General features: G+C 35.7%; 1 protein-coding gene across 1 annotated transcript; it reads right to left on the bottom strand.

The window, feature by feature from the left end:
- Nucleotides 1–366: 366 nt before the first annotated feature.
- LOC107194872 lies at nucleotides 367–4,742 on the bottom strand. The gene is made up of 8 exons (XM_015584580.1): nucleotides 4,632–4,742; nucleotides 3,935–4,092; nucleotides 2,883–3,114; nucleotides 2,373–2,571; nucleotides 1,486–1,724; nucleotides 1,169–1,259; nucleotides 859–1,077; nucleotides 367–625 (listed from the first exon to the last, which is right to left on the bottom strand). The coding sequence occupies exons 1-8, from the start codon at nucleotides 4,740–4,742 to the stop codon at nucleotides 510–512; spliced, it is 1,365 nt and encodes a 454-aa protein (XP_015440066.1). The 3' UTR covers nucleotides 367–509.
- Between the last annotated feature and the right edge of the window lie 6,270 nt (nucleotides 4,743–11,012).

The following is an 11,012-nucleotide window of genomic DNA, read 5'->3' on the forward strand; positions in this document are numbered from 1 at the left end:
GTGAATAATTAAAAGTGTGATATTCACTAATTTCTTGGTCGGAGTGTACCGGAAGTGGTAATTTGCTCAAAACTTGTACACAACTGGTTATCAGGGTTTCTAGTTAGCAACGTTTCCTATTTTCCTGTTGAAAGATTCATAAATGACAGTACACATTGTTCTACAATTTTATTGCAATAAAAATTGGAGTATTTTATGTAGTACATTAACAATATACAGTTTATAGGTACAAACGGAAGATTAGTTCTCCCTTCATCTATTTTCTTCATCTCTCCTGGTTTTAGTTCTTTCTGCTCTTAACTATTAACCATCTTGCATATTATTCTCATTCCGATTTCTAATCCATCCAGCATTCTCTGTCCCATCTTCTTCTTCTTCCGGTGTATGAGTTTCTTCTATTTGTTCTTGTTACAATGATCTTCTGGTGATGACCTCCCGCATTGCCCCTGGATCATCTGTTGTTCATTCGTTTATACGCAATCTTTCCATCTGCTTAACGTTCATTAGTTTTAATCCCATTCTCCGATGTACATTGCTCTAGGTGACGGAGGTATTACACCTCTAGTCGGTATCGGAAACCTTCCATATACATGATTATACGGTGACTCGTTTCTGCCATCAGAGTCTGTAATTCAGAAAATAAATTGTGTATGAATGGTCTGTCATTGAACTGTCTGTGTGCATTTCTATCGCAATTCAAGTGTGCAAAACAGAATACAATGAAATTGAGTTATCGAATTCAGTTATGTTTCTTTAAGCGAATGCTTCTGAGTAAAAATCTGTAAAAAAAACTCGAAACTTGGCTTGATAACGGTCTTGGTCTTATTTCTATATTCTATCAGACGTGAATCGTAGTACCGAGTCCACTTTCAAAGCTTCTCGCATGATACATAATTGGAGGTCGATTCCCGGGTAAATGGCCATAGATTTGAGAGGACTGGCTGCTTGCATACCCTGCGGCAGCGTATGTGGGTCCCTGTGGGGGTCTAGAGTATCCTCTCGTCGAGACCTTGCTGTTCTTCGCCATCTTGACAAAATTCGGAACACGAGCTCGTAATCCGCAATAATACGGATCATCTGGAAAATTAAATAAAATATATGAATTACACTTCGCTACGATACATCGTCAATTCTCTGTTCAACAAAATAATAAGAAATTTCTTTATACCGTATTTTTTCTTATCATCGTGTCGTCTCTTTTCTTCACTCGCTATGACAGGTTTCCTGGCATAGTCATCCTCTATGTCATCGTAATCGGGCTGAAATTATGAAAATAGAGATATGAAATTTTCTTCATTCAGATTATCAACAAACTCTAACAAAAGATTTTTTTTTATTAATATCCATTGGACAAGTATTTCACTGTTAAATACTACGATTTACAATATGAAACTGAAGAAAATTATGAATTTCAATTGAATCATCAAATGATTCAAATGATTTTATGAACAACTATAATTATTTGGAAAAAAGTGAAATAAGCACTTTGGGTATATCGTGGCTATAGAGATTCTCCCTGGGCGGTAGTTTCGGTGGTCTCTCGGCTCTTCTTTGTCTACAGCTGGTCGACTGAGCGTAAATTTGGTCTCTAGTCTCGCGATCCTGCTGGAAGGCCTCCGAGACTCCAATGGAGGACGAAACGCCCGCCACGCTGTAGGGATCTTCGTCGGGAATCGGTATCCTCGGTCTGTTCTTTATATCCACCGGCCTTTGTAGTGCTAAAACTAATTTGTATAATTGTTAACAAAACGTTCTACGTAAATGTTCCTTAAAAACTACAATTAAAAAATTATTTATAAGAAACGCACATACATGTTCATTTTCACTTTGCTCTTTTCAGAATCTTATCCCAGATAGCACATGACGTCTAATGACACTTTGAAGACGGCTTAAAGGCGTCTTAGACCTAAAATAGCCGTACAATTGGCGTCTTCAAGGCGTCATGTGCTATTTAGGATGGGTATTCATTCTTTGACACTATTATTAATTTATTCCTTTGATAAGTACCGTTTTCGATTTTATATACAATTATTGATTGTCATGGTAATAATTAATTTATTTTCCGGGCATTATTGAAAACATAGTTTTCATGGTTGACTATATTTTAAATTCGTTTCAAAAACTTAACAAGCTTTGCGAATAGGAATTATTTTCCTGTTTATACGGGAACTAATATTCCGAGTATGTTTATCAACTTTGGCTATAATTTAGTCCTTGCCTATACCGAACAGTTTTATATATTCATCTCTAATGTGAACTTTGTTTATTGAACCATATTCTTATGGAGTTACCATTTATCTCAACTATGAACTTTAAGTAATGTTTATCAGAAGGATTACGAAAAACTCAATTGTATCGTTCGGGCGTCATACCTGGTGGTAATTTGGACTTCAACATGTCTAAACCAACAACATTTACAATCAGAACCCAAACGGGAGACTGAAGTAGATCCGCCTCGGATCGAACGAACACGATCGCGCTCAGACACTGCATCTCCAGTCTTCTTCTGTCCGGGTAAGCTCTTCTTGTTTCGCGTGAGAGATTCGTTTGAAATTTGTTCATATCGAACACCTAACAATGAAAAATAATACGCGATATCAACAATAAGATGTATACGATAAATGATGTTTTGATTAATATAAAACGTTCACAATAATAAAGGAGAATGTTCATAGGGTAATGATAAATTGTGTACACAATCTTAATAGTTCTCACGACTTTCTATTCGAACGAAGAAATTCTGACCCCGAGGTGATTTTTCGTTATCGGAAATTGCGGATGATTTCGAGGATCATGATAGAGACACAGAAACGAAAAAGGAAAAAAAAATATAGTATGACGCGTTAGTGGAAACGGGGCTAAGTGGCGGCAGTAGCGCTTACTTTCCCTGGCTTCTCGTGTTCCAACGCTCCTTGTGAATTCCGCGCGATTTCTGCTCCAATTGCGTTGTCCTCCTGACTGGTCGGCTTTATGTAAACATTATTTTTACAGAGACGTTTTATCAGGATGTTCCCCTGCTCGTCCATCTTGATCTTCACGCCCTGGTTTATGTGCTTCTTCGCCTCCTCCGTTTTCACGTCCCTCATCGGGTTCTCGAAGCCGCACAGTCCTATCCTGGATAACAGAAACGAACGTATGTGTCTCACCGTTAATTTTCTTCGATAAATCACAAGATATAATATTCTTATGATTATAATTCTTTGATTAATCGCAGACTCTTATTAATACACATACATTGTGAATAAAAAAGTTTTTTTCAAAAAATATGGACCGATTTAGAAATGCACTAAAAAGTAGAGAATAATTTCTATTTGTATTATTTATACAGAAATGCGACAACGGTTAAGAGAACTTATTTTCTCTTACTAAATAGCGTATTAAATACTTTGCAACTTTTTCGAAGATGGCGCAAAATTAAAAATACAACAATATATATAACAATATAATTATTGTTATATATGTTACATATATTTTTCCATGGTCATATCATAGTACATATCTAAATGTAGTTTTTTATGAGCTACGCCATGTAATAGGAGAAAATATGTAGTTATGTAGAAAAAAAACATCGATGACCTTAAAAACTGCGAGAGAGAAATAATTGAAAAACAACACTTGCAGGATACTGAACATTTAATACCATTCAAATTACGTAGAAACTATTTTTTGCTTTTTCACAAGTAAAAAAGGTATTCACAGGATCACGCTTAAATGGGATACCTAGTGTATCAAATTTTTTAAAATTATTAACGTACACTTCTAAATTGTATTGTACGCATTTTTCATAAGTGACAAAGTGGATTCACTGAAGAATTCTTCCATTCGTATCGAAGAATCCCAAAAAGAGAGAGTGAAAATCCGTGTTGTTCCATTCCCGACCTTTTTATCAGCCGTACACATTTTTGGTGGTATGAATCATTTCGAATTTATGTACCTGAAACCATCGAAACCGTCGTTCGATCCGTTAATCGTGAGAACCGGTGCCCTGGCGTACGCCTTCGCCACCCTTCGATTCCTTTCGAAAACGATCACCTTGGCCCAAATTTCGTCGTCGATCTGATTCCATTTGTCCAGCACTTCTTGAATGTGATCCTGAAAACGAAAGTGACAGTGTGACAGGCCCCCGCTACTAAAATGGTTACACGCTGAAAATAAAAGTTACGAAACTCTTTGATATTATTACTAGATAAACAGTAGATTGACAGACAATAGATTGACCAATTTTAGGGAAAAAAAACGGTAGAGTTACCATTAAAGGTACCATTCACAATAATTAACGCTCAACAATCGAATTTGTCCCTCGATGTAAAATTTACACATAGGTAAAAAATTAATATAACAAAGAGATAAACATAACTTATATAACAAAAAGAGCTAAATTTGCAAAATTCTTTAAAAATAAAATTTAAAATCCTACTTCGTTTCAATTTTCAAGTATTAGTATTTGAAATTGTAAATTTCTATAAACTTCCGCAATCTAGTAATGATTTCTTCTTTATTCTTGATTGAAAGGTAAATTAATAACATAAAGAAGCTTATACAGGCTACCTAGGATGGTGAGGCTGTTTACTATTGTATTTAGATCTTTCGATTTCCACTAGAAATGCATTGGTAATGTCTAACTCGAATACCTTGTAAAGTTTATCGAGATTATACCACACGTCCTCTTCGTCCTGGTCCTCGTATTGTGACTCGACGAGATTGTCCCTCGATCGAGACAGAATCTTCCGTCTCGACACCATTTTTCCACCGAGAGACGGAGTTCAACCTGAACAAATCGTAACCTTTCGTTTAATTAGGAAGACTATACGAACATAGGGTGGATGCATCAGTAAATGAACATTGCATATAAAAACAAGTAAATTAAGTTACTGAAATAAGCAAATGATTAATCTTGTTTCATATTCAAACAATTTTCCCGCCACTGGTTAGATATGTAATTACTATTTTTTTTTATATATCAATATATTTCGAATGTTAATGCTTGTGGAAATAGATTTCCGCGGTGGTCGCGGTGGTTCAACGGCCGTTAATTACGATCGTCAGTATCAGTCGCGGTAGTAATCGACGATCAATGGGTTCGTTCGCGGCCGAGATTTATGTATTTTCGATCGAAAGTCACCGAACGGCGTTGCGTAACGATCTATCTATCGGGTAATAATAATAATTTAACTTTTATCTTTGAACTCGAAACTGCCCCAGACACTTTCACCGCACGCAACATTATGATATAACGTGGCGAGACCAAATTGTAGACAGATCTACGATAACGGGATAAAAAAAAATCATTCTTAAGAATATTTAAGGCGTTCATTTGCCAAAGGGATCAAGTCCACGAGAATTGACAAAGAAATTTATTTTAAATATACAAAGTTAACACGTCGACTGTCAGTGAAAACGATCGTACGTATCCAGACACACTTTATTTCGTTTTCTTCAGTCATGAATCGTCGAAAATATATTCGTATATAACAGGCCATTGGTTTTGTTTTAAATTATACTGTCATATTAGTTTTACGCTAAAATTTTGTAACGGTATTTAAATAGGCCAGCCTCTTTGCAATGTACTTGTCACCCATATTTGGGCGACGTATGGCAGCCAAAGTGTCAAGCACCAATCAAGTGCTTCGGCACATAAAATTAAAAAAAAAATCAAAAACTGGAGTCAGTCACTTTAGCTTCTGAACGGTTCATTTTACAAACGGCGGGAATACTATTTTGATTTACAATTTAATTTTAACGAATTCAGGAAATTTCATTGTAATACTGTTTACTTCATCGTGGTTCAATTATAAATGAAACATTAAGCGAGAGAGTGAAATTCTCTATCTAATTCGGGGGGGCTTCTTATTCTAATAGTTCTTCCATCGTCCGTTATATTACGCTATCCACTGTAACGATTCTACAAAGAATTACGTGTATAGACGGGATTTCACACAGTATGACGAGGAGAACTTTCGTTTTCTTTTAAATCATTCTGATTCATCACGATTCAGGGAAACAAAATCGGCTGTTGCAATTGTTCTGGTGTGATGAATGAGTAATCAACTGTTACCTCCAGTATGAGGGATATGCAACTTGACCGTTCGATGACGGAACTACGGTCAATTTTAACCCGTACCACGTGTATCGTTTTATCAAACCGTAGTTCCAAAATGGAAATTGATAATTGTGTGACTCAATTCTACGTTCCGAGACGGAACAAACCTTCTAAATTAGAGCTGTAAGTATTCGGATATTATATACTCAGTACTATTTGAATTATTCGAATTCTTCAAATAAAATATTCGTATTCGAATAATAGAAGTGATCGTATTTCGGATTGTTTCGAACAGGAATTTGAAGAACAAATAATTGTAAAGGCCAATGTGAAAAGAATTTCACAATAAAGTGTGAAAAAATGTATTATGTTTACACTCCTATACAGTACAATTTAAAATTCGATCACCTCGAATACTCCGAATATTCGAATAATCCGAATATATCGAATACTTCAAGCATCGAATTCTACTGCTACACGAATATTCGTAACAGCCCTATTCCAGATGACATAATATCGAAAAAATATCGATGATTCCAAGCTCGATGACAATTTGCTCCTAAAGCAAAATAGAATTTGACAATTGTCGATTACAATTCTACGTTCCCAAACGGAACAAACTTTCCGGATGACATAATATTGAAGAAAAAATCTACGTTTTCATGCGCGACAACCCAATAATTCGCCATTTGGAGAAGCGGCGAGCCTTCTCTCGGCTGCACGGGGCACCACCTTAAGGATGGTGGGGGGGCGTGAACGGGAGAGTCAGCTCTCTCGGGCTCTTGAAAAATTTTCTAAACGTATTGCGGCTGGTGAAGGGGGCGGTTGGTACGGCTCTGACGGCGCTCAGCCTTCGCATTCTTCGGAGAGAAGTGAAAGCCAGGAGTTTCAGGGAAATTCTACGCGGAATCGAATCCCTTTTCCGTCCGACTCGACGAGGCACGGCTTACCACGACGAGAATTCTTCCTTTTGACTCGAACATCCTTCGAACTTCACAGTACAATCGATTTCGCGCGATAATTGAACGCGTTCTAATCGTATATTGAACCTTTGGCGACATTAAAAGTTCCCGTTCTAATTGGCCGCCGCGTGATGCCGCAATAAACTGGTTTTTACGACACAGCGTCACGGTGGCCTGTGTGCAAATTATTTTCGATTTCCCCTGAACGAAAGTCGAAATACTGAAAAGTCTAATATCATTAGAAATTTCAACGATTAACGTACTAAATATGTTCAATTACTACTGTATTTTTCTTGTGGTAATTTCACGGAAAGAAACCCATGAAGATTTTCCTGTCAGTTAGTGGTTTCGTCTTCTCTACTTCGATGTATGGCAAGCAAATACGTTGCAGATCCATATTTTTCTTATAAATTTGAATTTTTTCATGTTCTGAATGCTCTTAGAAGACCTAGAGAATTCAGAATTGAATAATAAACCTGTTTTAAAAAATTAAAAAATTATTTATAAACAAAGTATCATCTAAACAATTTACTGAGTTAAAATGCGTAATCAAATATTTTGTTTTTTCTTAAAAGAAATTTCAGGTCTGAAAGGGTTAAATGATTATATCAATCTTTGATTTAAGGGCCCTTTTTAACCGTTAGTTTAAATAAATAAAAATCGATTGTCATTTCGAATACAACTGTAATTCCTTTTCTTTTTTTCTTTTACTTCAAGTCACCCTGAACTTTCCGCGTGAAACGTTGTATATATTTACTTTTACATAATCACACACGCAGCCGATGCATGTAGGAATTTAATGATCTATGATAAGAGAGCCTTGAACCTGATCGCCAGACGATCGAAATGATACGAGAGATTCAGCGTGATTATCTACTCGTTTCGAATCGACCAGATTTCTCTCTTGCAATTGCGGAGAGAAGGCTCGTTATTTGCAGCGTTATTCGAAAAACAAAAATTGATGGAAAAATGAACCCGAGTAATTTATTATCAATCTTGCGGTTTCACGCGATAGAATCGAAGCTATCCATCATTCATTCATTAGCAGGATTAGAAATCCTTGTATAATAGTAGAAACGCGTATCAGACACTGACCAAGTGAATCTTGCCGTTTATAGCCAGACGATATACAGTCTAGAATTATTGCAAAATCGCAATGGCCCAAGAGGATCACAATTCGTAATAAAATTTAATAATAATTGAAAGTCATAATACTAATCTCCTATACCAATTTACATTCTTGGTCATAAAAGTATTAGTATTTTCGGTGGAATTTTGTAAGTTTCCAAATAACAAACTACATACATCGAACCCATTTTTAATGAATATTTCATTGTAAAATAAACCTATATATGTATATATATGTAGGTTCTGTCATAATTTTTTTTTATTCGTAAGCCTACAATTCCAAGTAAAATTCGCTTAACGTCTAAGGTGGCCGAATACTTTTGTGACCAAGAATGTAAATTGGTAAAGGAGATTAGTATTATGACTTTTTATTATTATTTATCGGTAATGTTTGCCCTAGGGCATTACATTACTTCCTATACTAGCTTTTTATACTAATTGACATTCTTATTTGACTTCATTTAATTCGTGTTCGAAATTAGTATAGAAATGACTTGGGGCGAACATTAATTAATAAGTAACAAATACTTCTGTAACCAACCATGTACATGGTTCAAAACGGTAAGAATTGTTTTAGGTAATTTTGCCACATGTGAGATGAAAAATTAGTGTAAATTAGAATTATTCAAATTCAAGTATCGTTCGGATAAAATGCAATAAAATGTTTTTAAAAGTTGACTAAAATTTATTCTTTGTACGTATAGAAATTTACGCTCGTACTACAAACTGCAATTTATTGTATGTACTTTTAATTACAGATACAACTGAAGTTTCATTGTTCACTATTAAAGGTTTCATTTCAATTATCATATTCATTTTATTGTATTTCAATTTAACGAATTCTTTTTTTCTTATTTCAAATTTATGGAACACTCGAGAAGATAGAGCTTTTACCTTAAGGTCTACACAGCACATGATTCCGATCGAATTCATTTTGTCAGTCATAGTATTGGACCCGATAAATGTTCCAAATTTCTTATATCACTAAATACAGCAAGGATATTCATGATGGTCACGTTAACAACGATACCATCTATATAGTACTTGACAACCTAACATCAGGTCGTTGCACTTGAAACGTCACCTCCACCAATCGGTTCAATTGGTTACAGTCGGTTTGACCGTTATAAACGAAAACTATTAACAGCGGTCACCATTCCTTCGGTTTCTATTTATCACAAGGCACTGCACGTTTCACCGATAAATCTACTCAAAGATACTCAAAACAAATTAAAATGAATAATGAAATAAAAGACCAAACCAGGTTAACATCTAACCTGTTGCAAATTCACTAGAAAATTTCCGTTTCAATTTATTCGCGATTCCGGTATAAGATGATTCGGCTAATACATTAGCGGACAAAAAAATTACTACTTTCTTCGATTTTTTTATTTTTATCATTTTTCAACGTCACAGTCATAATACACAGGTGACATTCTGATAGAGAATTGAAGGCTGTATAAAAGTACCCAGTACATTAGGGTTTTAATGTCAACGTTAAGAAATAATAAAAATACAAAGAATAAAATATGAGAAGAACTTTCTTGTCCAAAATTATGGGTACTTTCTGAGCTTCCGTCGTCGACGGCGGTTCACAAAAAGGCGCTTTCCAATCGGCCGACGAAGAAACGAAATTGTATACAACTTACGTTCGTATTAGGTGTGCCAGGTTTTCATGTACGAAATTCCTAAGATTCTTGTCGCGGTACCACTGTATATAGGACACGAGGAATGGATATTCGTCTCGAAAGTATTTATAAATTCTCGCGGCGTGTGAATACATACACACGCAACGAGCGAATCGTCGTCGATGTAGTATATCGATACACATGTACATATACTTATCGGGTATAAAATATCGATATTATCGGTATAATCGATACTTGTAATTGAATTAGAAGTAATAAAATCTAAAAGTGGGAATCAATCATTTATTTAAGCAAATATTTACGAAGGACAGATTCTCAGGTAACAGTGTGGAAAAGAAATCGACCAAATGCAAACTTTACGGGAAGCTCGTGATTGGTCCATGTTCAATGTGATATTCGAAATATCTACACCACTAAACTCAATGAAACACAGGATTTTACAACAACAAAAATGCCTTGTTGCACAGAAACTTGTTCTGTACAAAACCTGATAAAACATTGTAGTTTCAATTATTTTGTCATTTTTAGTAATTTCATAATTTAAAGGTGGTACGAATAACGTCCCACCATGCACGTTAAGGCACTGAAAACAAAAAGTGGGACATTTTTCATACCTACCACTACGCTTCGAAGAGTTAAAGAAACGAACGCCTGCGCGAGCACGCGAATCGAATACAAATGCAGCTCCCCTTTTGTAACTTCGTACACGCGTCTCCTCGCGCGCGACCCGAGTACGCATGCATATTAACGACCGCCGCGAGTACTCTGACGATATTTTCGAGTACGTAGCCCGGACGGACGAGTCGAGTGACGCTCGAACCGTTCGTGGTAATCCTCAAGATTGACCGTGGATAAAGTTCAAATAAAAACGGTGGATTCGACATTAAACCCTTTATTTACTGACGGTAAACTTTGTAGTGTATCACTTGTATTATTTAACGAAATGCTGCCCGTAAACGAATGTGCTTACTACTTATACAAGGTGATACAGAAAAAAAGGGTTCGTTACTTCTAGGGTAGACAGTGCTTGTCAAATGATGAAGAAATGTCCTGGTAAACATAGTTGGGAAGATTAATATCTTCAGAGTTATTTAGAATTTTTTCTTTCGGTTAAAACGATGCCAGCATTCAGAAACACCGCTGTTTGAATAAAAAACAAATTTTTAAAAACACACTTGAACACAGTTTTCAAGTATTTGGAATGAAATTCGCGGTAAAAAAATATAATTCCGA

Source organism: Dufourea novaeangliae, unplaced genomic scaffold (genome assembly GCF_001272555.1).
Source record: "Dufourea novaeangliae isolate 0120121106 unplaced genomic scaffold, ASM127255v1 scaffold8, whole genome shotgun sequence".
Taxonomy (NCBI): domain Eukaryota; kingdom Metazoa; phylum Arthropoda; class Insecta; order Hymenoptera; family Halictidae; genus Dufourea; species Dufourea novaeangliae.